Below are 24,210 nucleotides of genomic sequence, written 5' to 3'. Positions count from 1 at the left end.
AGGACAAAACGGTTGATGCTATTTCACCCATAGTTATTTCACCATAGCTAATTTACCTATAAATGCCAATATTTTGGCATTTACGGATTTGGGGGATAGGTAGTTCCATGGGCTTGTATTACAAGTCCATAGAACCACCTATCCGCCAAAGCCGTAAATGCCGAAATTCAAAATCCAGCTCAATAAAATCAGGACAAATGGTGGGGGACCTTTTTCAAGCCACCAGCTTCCACCCCTCATTGAGGCCCTCAGGTAAATTATCAAGTAGTATATGATTTATGTCTTGGTAGTACGTTGGGTTCGTTCTTGACTCAATTAGGTATCCCAGGTAGGACAGAAATGGGCGAGCACGAAAATCACATTAGATGTCGTTATGGATTTGCTCCCCAAGAATACTCCCAAAGGATAATGACATCTAATGATGGATGCCACATGAAGCACTCTGCCACACATACAAACTCGTGCACTTAGAATCTTGCTCAGAACATTGTTTACACCTTGATAAAGGATTTAGGTTTGATCCAAAAATTTGGCAATAGTACACTTACACGTGTATTGGGTCTTTTCTTCACCTTCATTCAAGCATTACAGCATTCTAGTAAGTTTAAACATAAATTATCATCATATAACCTACAAAGCCAGTGCAGACATCATGTTCTTCCTGTTATATTATTAAAAATACATGGCTCGTAATTTACCTTTCAAACAAGAGATGCCATACCAGTGATGATACTCAAGACACTATTGCTCTCTAATACAGTAACAGCCCCATTCACAGCTGTAGAAATTCCCGACCTAGAGAGCATGCAAAGATCTTTTACGGCTAGACTCTGTTAAAGCGTCTAAATTATTACGACCCATTAAAATCTGTATTCTCTGACGTGCAGGTGAGAGAGATACATTATAAACTACACCTGAAAAATATTAAGGGGACCAATTCCAAACCTGCACACAGGAATAACATCATGTGAGACAAGGAGGCATGGCAATTTGTACAAAACAGCTGTTGAAAAGCAGAGGTGCAATAGGTACGTGAAAGAGAACTATCAACACCAAGGACACAATCTTTTCAACATGCTCTTGCTACACAAGTGCTTTTGGCCAAAACGCTTTGCGTAATAGTGGCTTCATTAGTTTGTTTAACTCCTGTCCGCACAATTGTACATTACTCATTGTCCCCCACAATTGTACATTGCGTGTTCTTTGTACATATTCTTTTGAATAAAAAAATTAATTTGAATTTTTTGAATAAGGGGGTACAACTGGCCAACTTCTCAAGTGCTGAAAAGAGAATTAGACAAGCACCTCCAAAGGATACCTGATTAACCAGGCGGTGATTTTTATGTCAGGCTGAAAGCAGCTACATCTGACAGTCTGGTTGACCCCACCACCAACCAGGAGGCCTGGTCAGAGACTGGGCTGCAAGACTGTTGATTCTTGGAACCACAAGTTAAGGTACCAGTGAACTCCAAACGCCTGTATGCAAATATCATAAACATAACAGGAAAATTTAAAGTTATTAAAATTTATTTGCTACACTTTATTACAAAAACTTTAACAAGTTGGAATGCAGCAAAAATACCCAAAGGCAGGCCTGGCTTGCCACCAATAAAAAAAATACCTTCATCCATAATATTGGAAAAAATTCAGTTATCAGTCTTTAACCACTGCAAATATCATAAAATAATGGAATTATTTTTTGTAGAAAGTTTTTCATAAAAGTTTCAATTGTTCATTAAGAGCTTAATTTGCCACATTATGTGCTGACTTTATTACAAACAAAATATTCATAAATTCCACTGTAGTTAAAAGAATTTCTGTAACACTATTCAGCATCAACAAAACCCACGATAACTCCTATGGTACCGAATGAAATTTTTCAACAAGAGAGTATAATTAATAATACCAAATATAATACTGTAGTCACAAGTACTGCATTTATAATGGTCTATTTTTAAGGCTGTACTTACAAAAAAATAACTTTGTAAGATGTGCATTATTACCACACATTAAGAATTTCACCAGCCTGTTTTCTTGTGATGTGTATTAGTAATGCAATAAGATACCCAATAAAGTTTTCAAATATAAAGTTGTATTTCCATTACAAATCAAACTGTACTCACCTAGTTAAACTGTGTTAGAATTAGAATGACCAGATGCAAGTACACATTTGAATTAAAATATTTATATCTGTATGCTGGCTATAATGTGTTCACAAATACCGTCAATAAGCCATATAGTATTTACCAACACATCAATGTGAAACTTAAATGAAAAACAGAAGTTAGGAGGAGTATATTTAGTGTGATGCACAGTAGTGAGGGCCATACTGATCATCTCTCCCACGCATCTTACGCAGTTCAAACTTTACTTCTTTTTCTTGGAGCTGGTCACTGAGGGGACAGCTGGAGCAGCACTTGTTTGGCCCATCTTGTTTATGTAATATAATCCAACCATAGAACAAAGCAAACTGGAAATACAGAATATATATATGTAATCTCTCAAGACTAATAGAAACTGGATAGCCAGGGCTCTTAATACAAACAATATTATGAAATATTTTAAAAATACAATTTCTCTCTCTTAAGAGTGGGAAAGAAGGTGTGAATTGTGAAGCTATATCCACTTCCCTGCTCACCCACTAGGTAGCTTCTGCTGTGTATGTCAGCCGGTTAGTTTGGGATGATGAATGAGAGGGAAGTAGTGAGGTGGTGATAAGTATATGGTGGTGAGCAGCAGGTAATGACAGTGGAGTGGTGAGGTGGTGGTGGTGAACAGTGGGTAATGACAGTTGAGTGGTGAGGTGGTGGTGGTGGTGAGCAGCAGGTAATGACAGTTGAGTGATGAGGTGGTGGTGGTGAACAGTGGGTAATGACAGTTGAGTGGTGAGGTGGTGGTGGTGAGCAGCAGGTAATGACAGTGGAGTGGTGAGGTGGTGGTGGTGAACAGTGGGTAATGACAGTTGAGTGGTGAGGTGGTGGTGGTGAACAGTGGGTAATGACAGTTGAGTGGTGAGGTGGTGGTGGTGAACAGTGGGTAATGACAGTTGAGTGGTGAGGTGGTGGTGGTGAGCAGCAGGTAATGACAGTGGAGTGGTGAGGTGGTGGTGGTGAACAGTGGGTAATGACAGTTGAGTGGTGAGGTGGTGGTGGTGAACAGTGGGTAATGACAGTTGAGTGGTGAGGTGGTGGTGGTGAACAGTGGGTAATGACAGTTGAGTGGTGAGGTGGTGGTGGTGAACAGTGAGCAATGTGGTGTGTGTGTGTTACATTTGACCTTTTAGAGAAGCATTAATATCATCAAACTTATTCAGTATAATATTTTAAAGGCCTCGATGAGATCAGCCCATGGCTTACCTTTACATCTTACAGGTTTACACATTATTATGAGCTTAATTTTTAACATTTTAATAAACTCATCTTTCAACATGGCAACCATTAAAATTAATGCCTGTATGTAATAAATACCTGCCTTCAGCAATTAATATACAAATTAAAAATCTGATAATGTGTAAATGAAGCAGCCCAGCCTCAAAAAATAATACTTCCAGTAATTATTTGGTCACGTGCAAAAATGGACCGTTGGACCCAACAAGCTAATGTTATGTACAACTGGATTACCCCAAATAGCATGTTTATAAAACAACAAAAACTAAAGAATCTGTCCAAGGTGTAGACAAGTAATCATAGGCCTAATACATGCTATCCTAGGCCTAATTTAGCTCATATATATGTGCAATACTTAGCCTAAAAAAGTTTAGGGTTGGTTTATGGCTCTTTTTCAAGCTCTCTATAAATTAACAGTACATTAACATGAACTATGTTGTCCACTACAGTAAATTTTTTTAACATTCTGCCATATAGTTGCTATAATAAAAATTCATTGTGCCAGGGGACAGGCAGCCATACATATATACGGCCATACCACATTAAGAACACCGCTTCTCGTCTGATCAGCGAAGTTAAGCAACGTTGGGTTTGGTTAGTACTTGGATGGGTGACCGCCTGGGAACACCAAATGCTGTTGGCAATAACGTTGACCAAAGAGCCAGAGATCAACCCCCACAAGCATAATTAGGTAAGTACATACACAAATGCGCGCACACAGATTACATATTACACACACAGAAAACGCACAAATTACACTTAGGTAATTACACAGTATATGCATGCATGCTTATATTGATGGCCCATCTCCTAAGGTCAAATTACTGATCCTCCCCAGGATGCAACCCCATAACAACCCTGACTAACTCCTGGGTACCTACTTACTGCTAGGTGAACAGAGGCATTAGGTGATAGGAAATATGCTCAACCATTTCTGCCTCGTCTGGGATTCGAACCCAGAATTCTTGATTGCGATTCGAGAACGAACCCAACCCTATTACCGGGACCTTATTTCTTAGTACAGTATATATTAATTACTTTAGTGCTATAAGTACTTTCATGTTTGAAGATGGCTCGAAATAAAAGGTAGGTGCAACTTACCAAACAGTAACAGAGACTCTGTGAACCATGCCCGCAGCAGAGCAGGCCAGCACCATACAAAGTGCTACTTCAGGAATCACACGCGCCTGGAACCCCTTTCCAAACACAATGTTTTCCAAGTTGCTCAATGCCTGTTTACAAGTTAAGGAAGAGCCTAATAACTAAGGGGACAATTTTATATATTTCCCATTGTCAGGGACAGGAAGCTTGTACTTAGGCTGAACTCCCAGGTAATTTACCTATTTTACATGCAAGGAGAATAGAGGCATCAGATGAAAGAAAATGTGCCCAATCACTTTTCTCCTGCCCAGGGATTGAACCCGGGACCTTGGATTGTGAGTCAAGGATGTGAACTATTTTTCTACAAGTCTCATGGTTCACTTATAAGAACCATTGTCTAGTTAAAACATATTTAACATTTAATATGATGAAATGCATATGTGAAATCAATATACAGGTACGTGAATCCTGTGCATTATTTCACACACAGTTCAATTCAATCAGTAAGTTTTAACTAGTTAGTGACATGACACGGTGGATGTGTGTCATCCGGTCATCCAGATTAAGATCACAAAATGGTTGACCGCTAGGACAGCCTTGAACTTGGATCGAGAGTTTTAAAAAAGCCTAACAGGCTTCCTGTTCCCGACAATAATATACCATACCAACTTTTTCTACCAAGACTATCATTTACCACTATGCATTAGCCAAGTTGTTCCTGTGCACCCATTAGACTTTGTCAATGAAAAAAAAAAAAAAAAAAATTGTTGAAATGCATTTGAGAGAAATATTCACACATTAATACTGTACCACAAAGGGGCATACAAAGCAGTTTGATATTGTTGGTGACAAGAAAATTCCTGAAAATTTACAAGTAGCTGCAGTAGTTCTTGATGATCATCATACTGAAGTACCATACACCATTAACATGACCTTTTTTGCTGCTATAATCAATTGTAGTAACCCGACAACAAAAATGGCATTCTCTGCCATAATCGATTTAACTCAAGGGACGGATTATTTAATAATAATAATTCATTGAGTAGGGGAGACAGGAAGCCAGGGTGTATTCACACACATTCGGCTTATGTAAAGCCCCCCCCCCACCCAGGATGTAGCCCCACAAGCTGACTAACTCCCAAGTACCTACTTACTGCTAGGTGAACAGCTGCATTAAGTGAAAGGAAATGTGCCCAACCATTTCTGTTCCGCCCAGGATTCTGACCCGGAATTCTCAATTGTGCATTGGGAAAGAACCTGACTGATACCGGGACCCTCATTTATTCCTCCATATCACAGAATGTTCAACAAAGTGCTCTGGCCTACAAAATTTGAGCTTGAACTCTCAACTGGCTACAGAATAAAATATCACCTGAGCGATAGCACCAGATATGACTAATGTATTTGTAGCCATAAAAGACGCACCCTCATTCATGCATTGCAAATGGCTGACAGACGGATGAAAGTTGAACATTCTGTTAAAATTTCTTGGATTATTTTTCATTTAGATAATGAATAAATGTCTTAATGGTAACAGATTCATTAAATAATGTATGACATATCAGGTGTGGGTTATGTATACTGGGTAAGATGATGCGACCTTCCTAAATAACTGCCGACCTATCGTAAGTTTGTGATAACAGACTATGATAACTGTTTGCTTTCAATATTATATTATTAGCAATCATTTTTGTGCCTCTGCCCAATGTTTCTCGCCGGCGCCTGGGATTGAACCCAGGACCACAGGATCACAAGTACAGCGTGCTGTCCGCTTGGCCGACTGGCTCCCTAAACATGGTCACTTTTACCCAAGGGAAGAAGGTATTGAATGTCAAAGATCTCTTCTTTCCTGGTGAATACCAAATCCTGCATTGAAGGAATGTCCCCTTTCCTCTGCCTTATTGCTTGTTTAACGTGTTGATACTAGTACAGTACATACATAAATTTCTCCAGGATGAGCTTTACAAATCTACCCGTCCAAAAGTCCTCCGTTCTTGCTCCGTAAACCTAGCAGCCGTCTATGGAATTCAAGCTGAAGTCATCAAGTACCAAGAGTCATGATCAATCTTCATCAACTCTTAGTATTATCTCTCTCATGATCATTATGAGGCCCTCTTGAATGTCATCCTTAACTTTACCTGAACATTTATAAAATCAACTAAAATATGTACTTAACAATTGCACTATGAAGTTTTTGCCGAAACCAGGAGAGCAGTGAGGTGGTTACGAGGCGATGCCTGTCTCATATTTACCCAGCCTCCTAAAATCACTGATATTTTCCTTTGTTGTGATGACCTCCTAAAACTACTACTATTTTCTATTTTTTTCCTCATCTGCTGTCCTGTTTAGCCTAGATGATATTTCCTTTTCTAAACATCCAAAAATTATTATGGACTTACTTCTATCTGCAGTGTTTTGTACTAATTTACTGTTGGTAACCAGTTCTTTCCTAAATACTTGTCTAATTCCTGCATCTTGTTGCTCATTTCTGTTTTTGAATTTCAAACATACTTCTACGATTGTTTCCTTCTCTTTTACAACTTGTGCATACATTTCTTTTATTCCTCTTTGCACTTTTCCAGTCCTTTATTATTCTCCTATATTAATTAAAGCTGTCAATGAAGTTTCTCTTAGCACATCCTTGCCTAACTCCCCAGTTGGACTGGCCTACATGGTGATCGAGTTTTTTTCCATGCGAGTATTTTTCCTGTTAATTTCTTCAAATTCACCCTGCTTCATTTTCTCTGTCTCATTATCTTCGACTAGTTCCTTGATTTGTGCCTCCTGTATCTTCCCTTTAAATTGCAAAATTCATTCCTGAGACTTTTGCCTTCTCGTTCTAATTTAAGAACGTTTCCTTCATAATTCCTTAGCAAGTCCGCAATTATCTCTAACCTGCCATGAAAGCCTGCCAAGAACAAAATATACCGTAATTATGGTAAAATTCTATCCTCAATAAGTTTAGCATTTTGCAAACACAGCATTTTGGCTGTTTACGACTGAGGTCCTTGACTATATCTGGTCTTAGCCACTAGGTATTTCAAAAATATTTGTGCAAACTCACACAAGTAAACTGAGATATACACAAGGAACTCACACTACAGTACTGTAATGTGATGTACCAACGAGAAAATCAATTGGACTAATTTGGGGATTTGAGCTCTCTGACCTGGGTACTCCCAAGCTGTGCACTTTACCTCTGAGCGATGACATGTTATGCTATACAACCTGTGATGCCACTGAATACACAGGAAATTTAGGGGGGTCCCTACTGAAGCCAGTCCAGGTTTTACATATAACCCCTATGCACTCTGGCATAGGTAATGGACGTCTCCACCATATGCTCCAGCTTCAAATACACAAACTCGGACATATTTTGTTTATCTAACAAACAATATTGTACAGTATCTCCTTCCTTTTCTCCTGCATTATTACAATAATTATTTATCCAAAGGTAGCAGCAAGCTGGGAACATTACTGAACACTGTGTCACAGGATATTCAAAAGGTCCTAAGGAAAGGTTTATAAGGTAATTATCACAAAGCAATTATTACACTACAGTAATGTGATGTAGTGCTTAATACTTTAGTGCTCAATACTTAAGTTGGAACTAAACAGCACTTGGAAGGAATACAAAAACAATGATCTGGGATAGGAAGGAAGGAACGAATGCCTATCACTTAGGACCCCAATCAGAAAATAAAAAGACAAAGCAATTGACATCAAAGGTGCACTATTACAATACTGTAATTATAAATTAGTCATTTATAAAATAAAAGGATACAGTTATCATGAAGATGAAGAGCCAGGATGCCACATATCCAGCAACAAGCGTCATGAGCCTCGTGGAGCCCAGCTGGTTCTTGTACATCTGCAGCGCCGAGAACACCAGGATGCAGCACAAGATGGCCAGGCCAAAGGATGCTCCAGTACTCACACCTGCACCAGTTTAACCATCATTTTGTATTTCAAAAGAATTATATTTCAGCTAACATAAGCAATGAATATTTATATTGTGTGTAAATAATATATTTATGTACATGTTTTATATCTGTATATTTCAAGATTACAGTATGCTGTACTATATTTAATAAAAACAACTGGCTAATATCTTACCTCACTTGCTTCACCTGCCCACTCAAGAACATGAGCAAAAGCTCTGCATATTTTTAAGCAAATTACATACTGTGCAAATCAATTATTACTGTGCAATCACACAACACATGATGAAAAACAAGATCCACTTTAGTCTTCACTTGTTTAATAAAATTATCCAATGCAGGTGATGAGCCACAATAACGTGGCTGAAGTATGTTGACCAGACCACACACTAGAAGGTGAAGGGACGACAATGTTTCGGTCCGTCCTGGACCATTCTCACAATCGACTTGAGAATGGGCCAGGATGGACCGAAACGTCGTCGTCTCTTCACCTTCTAGTGCGTGGTCTGGTCAACAAAACTTGCAACCCGTTCTCGCAAATTCGTAAAGTCAATATTGACTTATTAACTACGTGCATAGGTGATATACTAAACATAATAGATACCTTAAAAAGATTCATAGAAAACACCGACCTTACCTAACCTTGTTAGTATCTTAAGATAAGCATCTTATTGCTTCGTAATTACACTTATTACTTAACCTGTACCTATTATAGGTTAGGTAATAATTGTAATTACGAAGCAATAAGATGCTTATCTTAACATACTAAGTAGGTTAGGTAAGGTCGGTGTTTTCTATGAATCTTTTTAAGGGTATCTATTATGTTAAGTATGTCACCTATGCACGTATTTAATAAGTCAATATTGACTTATTAAATTTGCGAGAACGGGTTGACAAAACTATCCAATCACTTGGTTTTGTCCAATTGATTTTTGTAATTAAAACACTTATCAAAGTATTATATTAAAAAAAAACTCTACAGTGCACAGATCACAGAGCATGAATGACTGTGGATCCGGTAATTCAAGGCGTGCACTAAATGCTATAACCTGTGACAAAAATGGTGAAATAAAAGCCGTTCATTTAAATTATTTGGTTATAGTATTTTAATCACACACATTTCATAAATAATTTCTGTAGCGAGTAGATTATCCTCTGTAGCGAGTAGATTATCCCAATAATATACTCGCTCCAAATGCATTGTTAATATTCCTGTCAACCTTTGGAGATGAATGAGGTGAGGCGTTGCCCGGGCAATACGGTGAGGAGTTGCCCGGGCAATACGGTGAGGAGTTGCCCGGGCAATACGGTGAGGAGTTGCCCGAGCATATAAGCAGCAGGATAGCAAACATTGCATTTGGAGCGAGTATATTATTGGATAATCTACTCGCTACATTTCCAAATGTGATAGGACAGTAACAAAGGAACATGGGCACAGAGATTTGGAAATTTGTTGGATTTTTTTTTTCCTAGAAGATCTGCAAGCTCGTTGTGACAAAATATTGCTTAGCATTTTTGCAATTAGTTTTACAAAAGCTTTGTGCTCTGCTAAAAACATTTTATACTTACGATACTCAGAATTTCTAAAATTGACACCTGAAAAATTTTATTGTGAATGATTCAGTTTATGTAACAAACGTCAATTATTATTGTAACACAATTGTAATATAATCAAATACTGTATCTAGGGAATGTTTAAATCAAAATGAAGTGGAGAGAACCTGTAACATTTAGTGCTCAATACTTAAAAATTGTAAATAATATTCTGACACTTCTGATCTGTTGCATGTGCAAGAATTAACTGGCACAGACATTCTACAAGAGTTGCATTCATCATTTAGTCCTACAAATATAACTAGCCAAGTTGTATAAGAAAAAGATACCATGAATCTGCAAAGGTATTCTTGAAATAAAAGGGAAAACTAGCTATTCTAATACAAGAGTCTGCTACTCTTAGTAGCAAAACTACTTTAACATGTATTTATTAAAAAAAAAAATGCCTCACATCATCCACATTTTATTTTCCTAGACTTGACTGAATTGCATGGAACTACAAAAACAGTATGCAAATACTGTACTTGCTTAGCAGCCTACTTGCCTTGCTGAGCAAAGATTTCATCATGATCATCTTCGCAACAATTTTATTGCTTTTACGGGTGATGGTGCTAGCGTGACGCTGCTGGTAACTCTAATGTGGCTCAATCACTGTTGCAGAACGCTAATATTATGACTGTTAAAATCATTGTTGCAGAACGCTAATATTATGACTGTTAACATCACTGTTGCAGAACGCTAATATTATGACTGTTAAAATCATTGTTGCAGAACGCTAATATTATGACTGTTAAAATCATTGTTGCAGAACGCTAATATTATGACTGTTAAAATCATTGTTGCAGAACGCTAATATTATGACTGTTAAAATCATTGTTGCAGAACGCTAATATTATGACTGTTAAAATCATTGTTGCAGAACGCTAATATTATGACTGTTAAAATCATTGTTGCAGAACGCTAATATTATGACTGTTAAAATCATTGTTGCAGAACGCTAATATTATGACTGTTAAAATCATTGTTGCAGAATGCTAATATTATGACTGTTAAAATCATTGCTTGGAATTGTCAGTTGGAAATACAATCTCCAAATATTTGATGCTAATTGTTTCATTATATATAAACTTAAAACTCCCTAAGAAACAAAGAAATTCAACAGCGTGTAACAAGGCTTCATAAACAGATGAAAAAATGGACGAGTCTTAGGAGCTACTGTAGATGTGTTTCAAGTTCTATCAGAAATGTTTGGCAATTTAGATAAGACTATGCATCACTATCATCACTTAAAGTATGTTAGCAGTGGCACTGATAAAAGTCAATCAAGAGATGACCAGTATACTTTCAGGGAGCTTCATCTATTCAACCTATTGACAGTTTATCCTTCATCTGGCAATTTAGATATGGATAAAATGAGTTAATGAACAAATCCACAAGGGGCCTTGACGGTTCAAACCTATGCCTTGGATGTTGCCAAACCCGCTCTAGTCAACTGTACCACGACATGGTAAAAGAATTGCAACCTGGAGTGCTACTGCCCTCACGAGGATCAGTAGCTCCAGGTTAGGCTTCAGTGGAAGCCTCGGGATCCTCATGCGGACAGCAGCACTCCAGGTTGCAATTCTTTTACCATGTCGTGGTACAGTTGACTAGAGCACGTTTGGGAACATCCAGGGTATAGGTTCGAACTCTCATCAAGGCCCTTGGGGATTTGTTCATTTGATATATCACATTGTGATTTCTGTGCGTATGAGTCTTAATGCTATTTAAATAATGAAGCTTGCATCAATAATACCGATACAAAGTTGTACAGGCCCTGATTCATATATCAGGCTGCACGTAGCCGCGACCAACAGCCTGGTTGACCAGACAACCAACCAGGATGCCTGGTCAGATAACGAGCCACAGGGATGTTGATCCTCGTAGCCACCACAAAGTAGTCACAAGGTAGGTAGGTAGGCACAGTATCATAAACAATGTAAAACTGTTATTTACACCAATTTCTACCCATGAATCAACTAGGTGATGACCAGACACTTCTACTATTTTTATTTTTACCAATTGCTGAGCTAGGTATCCGAGTGCCCACCAAGTATAAATTTATATCTTGAAGAATAGTAATTAGCTTATCTCTGGAAACACTGAAATAGCCTTTTTAAAAGCAATCATGGCATAGCCTGCACAGATATATCAACTGTGGACGACATAGTGCCAGATCTTGTGCATAGGGTATTAAAACTTTTGAAAAATTAAAATTCTTCTGAATGAAAACAAGGTTTTAGCAGAATAAACCTAAAAGTGACAAATGAGGTCTGGACTGTCAAGCATATGAGCAATATATACAGTATACAGTATAGTATATCATTAAACTACAATCTTTTGATTCAAAACTTGAAACCAGACATTAATTAGTTTTGTCAGGGACAGACAATGTACAGTATAAATATACTGTACTCCTGTACTCTACTGTATCTACACATGAGGCTTATATTGCAGTCCCCCCCCCCCCAATGTAAAACTACTGACCTTTCCCAGAATGCAACCCGACAACATTTGACTAACTCCCGGGTACTGATTTACTGCTAGGTGAACAGAGGTATCATGTGAAAAGAAATGTGCCCAGCCACTTCTGTTCTATCTGGGACTTGATCCCTGGATTCCCAACTCCGAGTTAAGAACGAACCCAACTGGACTGCAAAGACCCTTATATAGTATACACAAGTAGGTGTAGGTGTCATCATTCAGCAAATGACAAACATGAGTTGCCACGTTCAAGGAACTCACTATGTACCAAGTTTAGAAATTTTTATTGTTAGTATTACTTCAAGAATGAGAAATTTCAAGGAGTGCTTAAATAAATGTTTTTTTTTTTAATTTTATTTTGCATTAATCATACTGGTTTGTGACTGGAATCATGATTAGCTACATATTACACAACCAAATGGTCTCGGGTTAAATTTCCAGACCGGATGTTTCCTTGCACCTGATGCCTCTACTCACCTACCCTGCCTCGAGGTGTTTTCGGGGCTTAGCGTCCTCGCGGCCCGGTCGTCGACCAGGCCTCCTGGTTGCTTGACTGGTCAACAAGGCTGTTGGACATGGCTGCTTACAGCCTGACGTAACAATTACAGCCTGGTTGATCAGGTATCCTCTGGAGGTGCTTGTCAAGTTCTCTCTTAAACACTGCAAGGGGTCGGCCAGTTATACCTCTGCTTTTCAATGGGAGTATTCTGCACATCCTGCCATGCCTCCTGGTCTCATGTGGTGTTATTTCTGTGTGCAGGTTTGGGACCAGCCCCCTCTACTATTTTCCACGTGTAAATTATTATGTATCTCTCCCGCCTACGCTCAAGAGAATACAGATTTAGGCATTTCATTCGGTCCCAATTGTTTAGATGTTTTACTGAGTGGATTCTAGTAGTAAAGGATCTCTGCACGCTCTCCAGGTCAGCAATTTCCCCAGCTTTGAAAGGTGCTGTCATTGTGCAGCAGTACTCCATTTTAGAGAGCACTAGTGTTTTGAATAGTATCATCATCGGTATAGCATCTCTAGTGTGAAAGGTTCTTGCCATCAAACCTGTCATTTTTCTTACAGTTGTGACAGCAACTTTATTGTGTTCTTTAAAAGACAGGTCTTCCAACATGAGTACAACCAAATCCTTTACATTGCCTTTTCGTTCTATGTTATGATTTGCTTGGGTTTTGTACGTGGTTTCTGCTTTGATATTTTCATTTTTTTTTGTAGCGTATGAGCTGGAACTTATCTTCGTTAAATACCATATTTAAGGTAACAGGTAACTTAGCAGGTAACTGTTGTGGGTAGCATCCTAGGAAAGGTCAGTCATTGGCCTAGCCAAGGGGGACCTTGATAAGCTAAATAGGCCTCCCTTCCCCATTAGTGGGACAGCCCTATCCTAATATTCAATGAATATGGTCTCAAAACATCACAGCAGTAAGGCTCCAACTGCTGACCTGTGGACCACAGCCACACTGGACCAACAGCTGACCTGTGGACCACAGCCACACTGGACCAACAGCTGACCTGTGGACCACAGCCACACTGGACCAACAGCTGACCTGTGGACCACAGCCACACTGACCCAACTGCTGACCTGTGGACCACAGCCACACTGGACCAACACCTGACCTGTGGACCACAGCCACACTGGACCAACACCTGACCTGTGGACCACAGCCACACTGGACCAACAATTGACCTGTGGACCACAGCCACACTGACCCAACTGCTGACCTGTGGACCACAGCCACACTGGACCAACAGTTGACCTGTGGACCACAGCCACACTGACCCAACACCTGACCTGTGGACCACAGCCACACTGACCCAACACCTGACCCGTGGACCACAGCCACACTGGACCAACAGCTGACCCGTGGACCACAGCCACACTGGCCCAACAGCTGACCTGTGGATCACAGCCACACTGACCCAACAGCTGACCTGTGGACCACAGCCACACTGGACCAACCAACAGCTGACCTGTGGACCACAGCCACACTGGACCAACCAACACCTGACCTGTGGACCACAGCCACACAACACGGGGCCAGAAACAGTGCCACTGCTCTGGACCCGCGACTCCTGAACCTATCTCCCTATGACATATGCTTCTCCACCGCACACACAGGTTGTGAGAGTCGCTTCCCGGGCGTGTACCAACGTACCCATGGTGTACCGTAGGCAGGAGCAGGAGCAGGAGCAGCAGGAGCAGCAGCAGGAGCAGCAGGAGCAGCAGCAGGAGGGTGTAAGAGCAGCAGACAGCGGCCGGTCACTGGCTGCCACGCGCCGCCCTCCCAGCTGCCACCTACACCTTATCTTTTTCTCGTTTTTCTCTTATTTTACCTGAATTTACCTCAGAGCCTCTGTCTCTCTAGTGGCCTCGACGAGGACAGGAAACCGACGGCTTGTCGAAGGGTCTTCCTCCCTCCCCCATTTGTCCTGATTTAACATGTAATAATTCGATACGATTTGTTAACATTAACGTTTAGTATTCGCTGGCTGTACTTACCTAAATAAATATCCTACAAGTACTACCCTAGATGTACTTACCTAAATAAATATCCTACAAGTACTACCCCTAGATGTACTTACCTAAATAAACATGCTATAAGTACTATCCTAGATGTACTTACCTAAATAAACATGCTACAAGTACTACCCTAGATGTACTTACCTAAATAAACATCTTACAAGTACTACCCTAGATGTACTTACCTAAATAAACATCTTACAAGTACTACCCTAGATGTACTTACCTAAATAAACATGCTACAAGTACTACCCTAGATGTACTTACCTAAATAAACATGCTACAAGTACTACCCTAGATGTACTGACCTAAATAAACATGCTACAAGTACTACCCTAGATGTACTTACCTAAATAAACATGCTACAAGTACTACCCTAGATGTACTGACCTAAATAAACATGCTACAAGTACTACCCTAGATGTACTGACCTAAATAAACATGCTACAAGTACTACCCTAGATGTACTGACCTAAATAAACATGCTACAAGTACTACCCTAGATGTACTTACCTAAATAAACATCTTACAAGTACTACCCTAGATGTACTTACCTAAATAAACATGCTACAAGTACTACCCTAGATGTACTGACCTAAATAAACATGCTACAAGTACTACCCTAGATGTACTTACCTAAATAAACATGCTACAAGTACTACCCTAGATGTACTGACCTAAATAAACATGCTACAAGTACTACCCTAGATGTACTGACCTAAATAAACATGCTACAAGTACTACCCTACATGTACTTACCTAAATAAACATGCTACAAGTACTACCCTAGATGTACTGACCTAAATAAACATGCTACAAGTAATACCCTAGATGGTCGACCAACAAACTGGGTCACATTTGACCTGTGTCACATTTATACCTGGCGTCACCAGCAGCTAAACACAGACAACAACTAACCCTATATACACACAGGAATCACAATAACGTGATGCATCATATGAACAAAATCGAATCCTCGTCACGGCCCTTATGGATTTGTTCGTTTAACCCTATATATATATATCTCGGAAGACGAACAGGCACAAAACCGGAGTGGCAACGAACAGCTCACTAATATACAGAATCTAGAAGCTATCACTAATCCCAATAGGAACAACGAATGAAATTTAAGGTGCTTCTACACTAATGCCAGAAACCTGCATGGTGAATAAACTTGAAGCACTGTGTGCATATGCTGAGGCCGAGACTCAAGACATCATTGGCATAAGTGAAACATGGGGACGAGAGGACGTTATTGAAGGGGAATTCCTCCTCCCAGGGGTACCATTCACCGTCCAGAAAGGAGACAACAACAAGAGCAGATGGTGTACTGATTTATGTGAAAGAGGACCTGAATGCAACCACCAATGATGAACTGAATCCCATGGGATCCTCAGGTCTGTATGGTGCGATATACTAGCTCAACATGGTAACGTAGTGGGAGTATGCCTCAGGGCTGACACAGCAACAACAGAGGAAGTCACTGATATGCATAATGTGATCAATGAGGCGTCACAAACCCAAACTGTAGAATACAAGATGGAAACTCTTATAATGGGGTTCAAGTTCAAGTATGTTTATTGAGATAAGCAATAAATACATCTCAAAGGGATAGAGTAGCTTAGGCTATTTCTACCCCCCTTATAATGGGGTGATTTTTACCACGAGACAATAGAGTGAGTAAATCTAACACCACAAGCTGAAGGAGATCTATTTCTAGACTTGGTGCAAGACTCATTTCTCATACAACATGTGGTAGAGCCCACTCGAGGTAACAGCAGTCTGGACCTTGTGCTAACATTAGAAGAGGGCATGATCGATCTAATTCAAGTAGGGGGACAAGCTCACTCCATCGTGTGGTCACAATATTCTAAGATGGAATACAATTACAGAAACTCTGATGACCTTCTAGTTTACCATCGAGGAAACTATCAGGGAATGAGAGAGGAATTACAAAACACTTCATGGAGGGAGCTGATAGGTGATCTTGGCGTGGAAACATCATGGGAAAACTTCAAAAAAGGTAATTACTGAACTCCTACAAAGATATGCGCCAAAAAGGAGAAAGAAAAGAAAGGGAACAAAAAAGGGAATGGCACAAGTAGTAAAAAAAGCGCTATTAACTAAACGGAACCTCTGGAAATGGTATAAATTCACGATGAACATCATGGATTATGTGATATATAAAAGGCCATTAAATTCAGCCACCCAGGAAATCAGATTAGCCAAAAGAAATTACGAAAGAAAACTTGCCTAAAACATAACGGAAGATCCAAAATCATTCTGTGCATAAATACGTAGTAAAACCAAAACAAAGGACTCTGAAGGACCCCTAAAAGTTGAGACTAACCAAGTAGCAGTCTCCGTGGTGTAGTGGTAAGACACTCGCCTGGCGTTCCGCGAGCGCTATGTCATGGGTTCGTATCCTGGCCGGGGAGGATTTATTGGGCGCAATTCCTTAACTGTAGCCTCTGTTTAACGCAACAGTAAAATGTGTACTTGGATGAAAAAACGATTCTTCGCGGCAGGGGATCGTATTCCAGGGACCATAGGATTAAGGACTTGCCCGAAACGCTACGCGTACTAGTGGCTGTACAAGAATGTATGTAACTCTTGTTATGTTGGATGATAGAAGGGCAGTCTGAATGAATACTTTACATCTGTGTTCACACCCGAAAGATTGAACGATATCCCATCACCCACACAAATGTTTGAAGGAGGTGAAGAGCATGAATTAAGGGATATACCCATTACATGCGACACAGTCAGCAAGAGCACTGAAAAACTAAAAGACTCAAAATCCCCAGGTGTGGATGGATTTCAATCCAAAGTCGTAAAGGAACTGGCAAATGCACTATGCATTCCACTGAAACTCCTTTTCAGGAAATCCCTGGACCAAGAGATAGTTCCCCTGGATTGGAAATATGCACATGTTACCCCCTATTTTCAAAAAAACGCAGAAAGAGTTCGGCAGAAAATCACCGTCCGATCAGCTTGACATCACACATCTGCAAGCTCATGAAGAGAATCATATGTAGTGAGTAGATTATCCCAATAATATACTCGCTCCAAATGCATTGTTAATATTCCTGTCAACCTTTGGAGATGAATGAGGTGAGGCGTTGCCCGGGCAACACGGTGAGGTGTTGCCCGAGCATATAAGCAGCAGAATAGCAAACATTAACCAGAGTCTACTTTCAAGTGTGGTCTAGAGCAGACACTTGCGAGATACTGTACCGACGCTCAGTGCGCTCAACTCACACCAAAGTATCACCTGTGTACTTCTGTATATTCGACCAAATATATTATATATCTTAGTGTCTGTGTTTATTTGTCACCATACTTTACGTAACAATAGAACCGTTACATTGGTGACCCCAGAGAGTTTCGACGATACCCAGCCACGATGGACTACAACATGGACTCTCACTGGACCTCCACTGCTGCTGCTTGCTGTGGACCGCAGCCACCTGTCGTGGAACGTTGCCAACACCCTTGCCACAGCTATGATTTTCATCGCGATCATCTCTGCATTTTCATCTACTACGGCTTGCTGCTCCACGATCACTACTCACTCATCTGGCAGCTTCATCAGTAACTACATAATGTGGGATCTACAGCCTGTCCTGCCGACTCTCCGTCGCTGCCAGGGCACTGCTTGTTCTACAGGGGCGCCCACGAAAGCTGCTCTTTCGTCAGATTCATCTACATGTTCACTGCATTCTGATACTCTGCTGACTCAAGCACTTTGCGCAGTACAGGACTTACAGCTTGCGTTTCCGACTCTTCGTCGCCTCCAGGACAATTCAGCTCTAGCAGTGATTCCCTCGTTGTCCTAACTACGTGCCTACATTACCTCCTATTGTCCTGGTGCCCGAGCCCATCTGCCCCGGATCTAAATGCTCCACCAACAACCCAAGACGCTACAGCTTTGACACAGAGCAGACAGCAGACTACGACCGCATCGAGCCGCCACGCTCTCGCTCCCTGAGTTCAGACACTCACAATTCTCAATCGAGCCGCCACGCTCTCCCACATAGAGCTCCACGACTCCGGCCTCACTCAGCTCTCTGCTCTGCTCCAGGCTTCGTCTCAACGTCTGCAACACTGCTAAATCCAGAGACATCCGCCGACTACGCAGTTCACTTTTTCGACCACAGTTACCAGCAGCACCGCCACCTACGACAACGGACGATCCTGTACGACCTCCCACCCTACGACCCCAGTTACCAGCCGCACCACAACCTGATCCTACGACGACGGACGATCCTGTACGACCTCCCACCCTACAACCCCAGTTACCAGCCGCACCACAACCTGATCCTACGACGACGGACGATCCTGTACGACCTCCCACCCTACAACCCGTTACCAGCCGCACCACAACCTGATCCTACGACGACGGACGATCCTGTGCGACCTCCCACCCTACGACCCCAGTTAGATGACATCAGCGAAGAGGAGGAAGTTAACTTTGATGGTTATGTAACGCGAGCAGGGCGTACAATTCACCGACCAGCTAAGTTCCTTGATCAAGTATTTTTCCTTTCATCCCCTGGGAGGGGGAGTTCTGTAGTGAGTAGATTATCCCAATAATATACTCGCTCCAAATGCATTGTTAATATTCCTGTCAACCTTTGGAGATGAATGAGGTGAGGCGTTGCCCGGGCAACACGGTGAGGTGTTGCCCGAGCATATAAGCAGCAGAATAGCAAACATTAACCAGAGTCTACTTTCAAGTGTGGTCTAGAGCAGACACTTGCGAGATACTGTACCGACGCTCAGTGCGCTCAACTCACACCAAAGTATCACCTGTGTACTTCTGTATATTCGACCAAATATATATATATATATATATATATATATATATATATATGTCGTACCTAATAGCCAGAACGCTCTTCTCAGCCAACTATGCAAGGCCCGATTTGCCTAATAAGCCAAGTTTTCCTGAATTAATATATTTTTTCTAATTTTTTCCTTATGAAGTGATAAAGCTACCCATTTCATTATGTATGAGGTCAATTTTTTTTTATTGAAGTTAAAATTAACGTAGATATATGACCGAACCTAACCAACCCTACCTAACCTAACCTAACCTATCTCTATCGGTTAGGTTAGGATAGGTAGCAGAAAAAGTTAGGTTAGGTTAGGTAGGTTAGGTAGTCGAAAAAACATTAATTCATGAAAACCTGGCTTATTAGGCAAATTGGGCCATGCATAGTTGGCTGAGAAGTGCGTTCTGGCTATTAGGTACGACATATATATATATATATATATATATATATATATATATATATATATATATATATATATATATATATATATATATATATATATATATATATATATATATATATATATATATATATATATATATATATATATATATATATATATCTTAGTGTCTGTGTTTATTTGTCACCATACTTTACGTAACAATAGAACCGTTACACATAAAGGAAGGAATCATCCAACATCTCACAGAGAACAATCTTGTAAAATCAACACAACATGGATTTGTTAAAAATAGATCCTGCCTCACTAACCTGCTTACATTTCTGGAAACGGTAACCGGCAATTCAGACAAAGGACTTCCGGTAGATCTGATCTTTGGATGGATTTTGGATGGACTCTTACATGGACTTTGCTAAAGTTTTTGACAAGGTACCACATCAGAGACTTGCAAGGAAACAGGCACAAGGAATAAATGGGAGAATGCTGGAATGGATAAAACAATGGTTAAAACATAGAAAACAAAGGGTGCTAAATGTGCTAAGTGGGGTTCCACAGGGGTCCATTTTGGGGCCAACCCTTTTTGTCATATACATCAATGATGTAAATGTGAATATTACAAACCACATCATTAGATTTGCACATGACACTAAGATCTATGGTAAAGTAGGAAGTGGAAGTGATATTGAGACCTTACAAAGAGATCTGCATGAGCTCCACAAATGGTCTGATGACTGGCAAATGCTTTTTAATGTCGATAAATGTAAGACCTTACATGTAGGGCATAACAATCCACGTGTAACACGGGTTTATGGTTCCTCTCTCTTTACTTCCTTCTTTCTACTCCCTCTACCCGTATTCTTACTTATTATTCTCTACCAAGGGACTCCAAAACTTTTACCAAAGCCAACTCCACGCCACGTGGTCCTAAGACGATTGACCGACTTAGGATTCTACACCCAGTATGACGTGACCTAAGCTCTGATCAAAACCCTAGAGTCGCCTCTATGCTGCCACCACCAGACCAGCTCTACAGAGCAATGATCGAGGTCTGGATCGATCACGCTAATTAATCAACCTTGGGGCTTGATCCCCACTAGTAGTTTATAACCTCGGAAACTTGAGTGTGGAATTAATTAGATGGGGATGATGAATTCCGATCCGATGTTAGAATCGGCGCCCAATGCAACTCTGCCTCGTGTGGACCACGTGACCAGGACAAGTTTACACATAACCAAATGGAAACAATAAAATGCAAATTAATAACAAATTTAATTTATTAAAAGAAAACTAAAACAAAATCTAAATGTGTTCACTCCCTATCACTTTAACACTCCCTACTTGACCTGAATGGCAAATGAGAAGACTATTTCTATACATAACCATAGCAACTATACCTCTATGTTTTCCAGCTAAGATGTTGTGCTGGTCTTGGGGAGAGGTAAGATGGTTGACCTCTCCCAGCTGCTCCCGTATTCACACTGATCTCTCCCTTGTCTCGTCTACCCCAGACAAGAGTATTGTATCCTTCCGCCTAGTCAAAGTTCTACCCAGTTACTAGCAAGGTTTAAGTTATAACAATTAAACTCTGTTGTACTTAATTGATCCAGACTGGTTGAATTATTTTACTGAATTAGATTACACAAACATCTAACGGCAAAGCTGTTCCCGATCACAAAAATGGTTATTAAAACTTTGAGAAATATTAGACATGTCAACCCTGCTGACCTATGACCGCCGGTCACTCCGCCTTAAAAGTTAGATCTGATTCGTGACGTCACTGATGGTGACTTAAACTCAATAATTAGAATACTCTTGATATTGTATCCAGTACTATTATACAATACAATTTTAATGCAAAATGAATAAAGGCTAATTTTCTCTAAATTACTGAATACTATAGGATGGTTCATTATACGCAGCTATGAACAAAGCGTCGGTTAATTCCACCGCGAATTCCCCTGGGGGTCAGGTCACCATGCGGCTCAGCTTCCCATTCTCTTTTGTCGATAAACCACTCTGGATAATTCTTACAACAGCCTAGTTTGTTACACACGTCACAACTACCAAATTGACACCACTACTTTACAACAGATAAATGAAGAAAAGGATCTTGGTATCAGAATCAATCATTCACTATAAGTTCCACAACAAGTGGGAGCACCAGTAAGAAAAAGCGAACCAAACCTGGGAATAATCAAGCATACCTTTACCTTCAAGGAAATTATTACATATTATATAATTGCAATTATACCTGGATTATTACATCCAAGCATGGAGACTTCATCTTCAGAAAGGCATAGCTGCTCTGGAGAAGGTGTAACATCAGGCAACAAAAATCATACCAGAGCTTAGTCATCTCTCGTATCAGGAACGGTGAGGGCCACAGGGCTAACACTGCAGACAAGGCATGATAGGGCGGATCTAATAGAAACCTTCAAAATACTAAACAATTTGGACGATTTCGATTCGAACACTTTCTTCGAAGTTCAAATGTAACACGAACGAAGAGCAACGGGTTCACGCTCCACAAGCCACAATGTAGAATAGAAAACAGGAGATGCTTTTTCACCCATAGTGTTGTAAACCCGTGGAACTGCCTTCCTGCCGAAGCCGTAAACGCCAAAACTCTGATGGATTTTAAAATACCGATAAAAAAGATCATCCGGGCAAATAAGGGCACCTTTGACAAGCTGCCAGCTTCCTGTCCTCGTCGAGGCCACTAATACCCCTCAGGTATATTCAGGTAACACTGCGTAGCAGCAGCACCCAGGATCAAAGGACGCCATAAACACAACATCCCGCCCTACAGTGCGCCAAGTACAAATACAAATACTTATTCAGGTAAAAGTACATTCATACAAGATGAGTTACAAACAGAATATTGGATTTATTGATAGAGCTAGTACATACTGTGTCTAAAGCCACTAATACGCACAGCATTACAGGCAAGTCTCCCTCTAACACACGCCTCTGTTTATTCGCCGCTCCTGTCTCCACCACAACACAACAAACACTTTTGAAACCTTGTCATTCTCAACATTAACGTGCCTCCCAACATTCGTACTCGTGCAGTCATCGGGAGGATAAACCCTTCATGCAAACTGCGCCTACCATTAAGAAGAAGAGAAGAAAGGATTGCAACCTGGGGTACTACTGCACCCTCTAGAATCCCTGAGGCTTCCACTGAAGCCGGATTCACACAATCCCCCCAAGCACTCTGGCTCTGTCATCTAGGAATGTTCTACCTCTGATGCTCCTCATTCCCTGTTGTTGTTATAGATTCAGCTACTCGGAACAAGTTCCAAGTAGCACGGGCTATGGGGAGCCCGTAGTGTACTTACCTGGCACAGGAGCGGTGCTGTGTGTGCCTATCCTCATTCCCTGAATGTAACCTCTTATCTAGTCTCTGTGACTATCCACACAGTAAGTATTATACAGCTAACCTTGCCGACAATTTCTTAACAAATCAACATAATGTTTTATTAATTAACTTAAATGAAAGACCTTTAAATAAGCGTTATGATGATATTAGTCAATAAAATCCCATGCCCTTGCCCCACCCATAGCACTACTGTTCAACAAATCTATAGAGTATCACACCTTCCCTGATATCCTCAAAAAAGCAAGAGTAACGCCAGTCCATAAAGGAGGCAATCCGGCGGACATAAACAATTATAGACCAATATCAAATCTACCCATTCTATCAAAAATATTTGAAAAAATTATTTACAAACAGCTCTATTCCTACCTCGTAAAATTCGACATACTCAGCCCCTGCCAGTTTGGCTTCCGGTCCCAAAAGAGCACCAATGATGCAATCATTAGTCTCCTTGACATTATCTACTCAGCCCTTGACAAAAATGAGTTTCCGATTGGACTCTTCATTGACCTAAGAAAAGCCTTTGATACTGTTAATCACAACTACCTCTTACTTAAACT

General features: G+C 40.5%; 1 protein-coding gene and 1 pseudogene across 2 annotated transcripts; one reads left to right on the top strand and one right to left on the bottom strand.

Moving 5' to 3' along the window:
- Window positions 1–1,525: 1,525 nt before the first annotated feature.
- On the bottom strand, window positions 1,526–14,894 carry LOC123772220 (keratinocyte-associated protein 2). 2 transcript variants are annotated; one of them, XM_045765289.2, is made up of 5 exons: window positions 14,669–14,894; window positions 9,998–10,024; window positions 8,272–8,426; window positions 4,488–4,618; window positions 1,526–2,470 (listed from the first exon to the last, which is right to left on the bottom strand). In XM_045765289.2, exons 1-5 carry the CDS (start codon window positions 14,670–14,672, stop codon window positions 2,368–2,370), a joined length of 420 nt encoding a protein of 139 aa, XP_045621245.1. In that variant the 5' UTR covers window positions 14,673–14,894; the 3' UTR covers window positions 1,526–2,367. The 2 variants fall into 2 exon arrangements, with proteins under 2 accessions (XP_045621245.1, XP_045621246.1); XM_045765290.2 differs by lacking the exon at window positions 9,998–10,024 and having other exon boundaries at window positions 2,284–2,470; window positions 14,669–14,799.
- Window positions 3,911–4,029, top strand: LOC123772355 (5S ribosomal RNA; annotated as a pseudogene).
- Window positions 14,895–24,210: the final 9,316 nt, after the last annotated feature.

Source organism: Procambarus clarkii, unplaced genomic scaffold, assembly GCF_040958095.1.
Source record: "Procambarus clarkii isolate CNS0578487 unplaced genomic scaffold, FALCON_Pclarkii_2.0 HiC_scaffold_1816, whole genome shotgun sequence".
NCBI classification, from domain to species: domain Eukaryota; kingdom Metazoa; phylum Arthropoda; class Malacostraca; order Decapoda; family Cambaridae; genus Procambarus; species Procambarus clarkii.
Note: the sequence above shows the minus strand (reverse complement) of the source record. Positions and strands in the feature narration are given on the sequence as shown.

Coding starts and splice junctions, on each gene's coding strand:
- LOC123772220 (XM_045765289.2), bottom strand. Junction 8,427..9,997: donor TTTTAGAAATTCTGAGTATC/GTAAGTATAAAA, acceptor AAACTGGTGCAG/GTGTGAGTACTGGAGCATCC. Junction 4,619..8,271: donor TCTTCATCTTCATGATAACT/GTATCCTTTTAT, acceptor ACTTGTAAACAG/GCATTGAGCAACTTGGAAAA.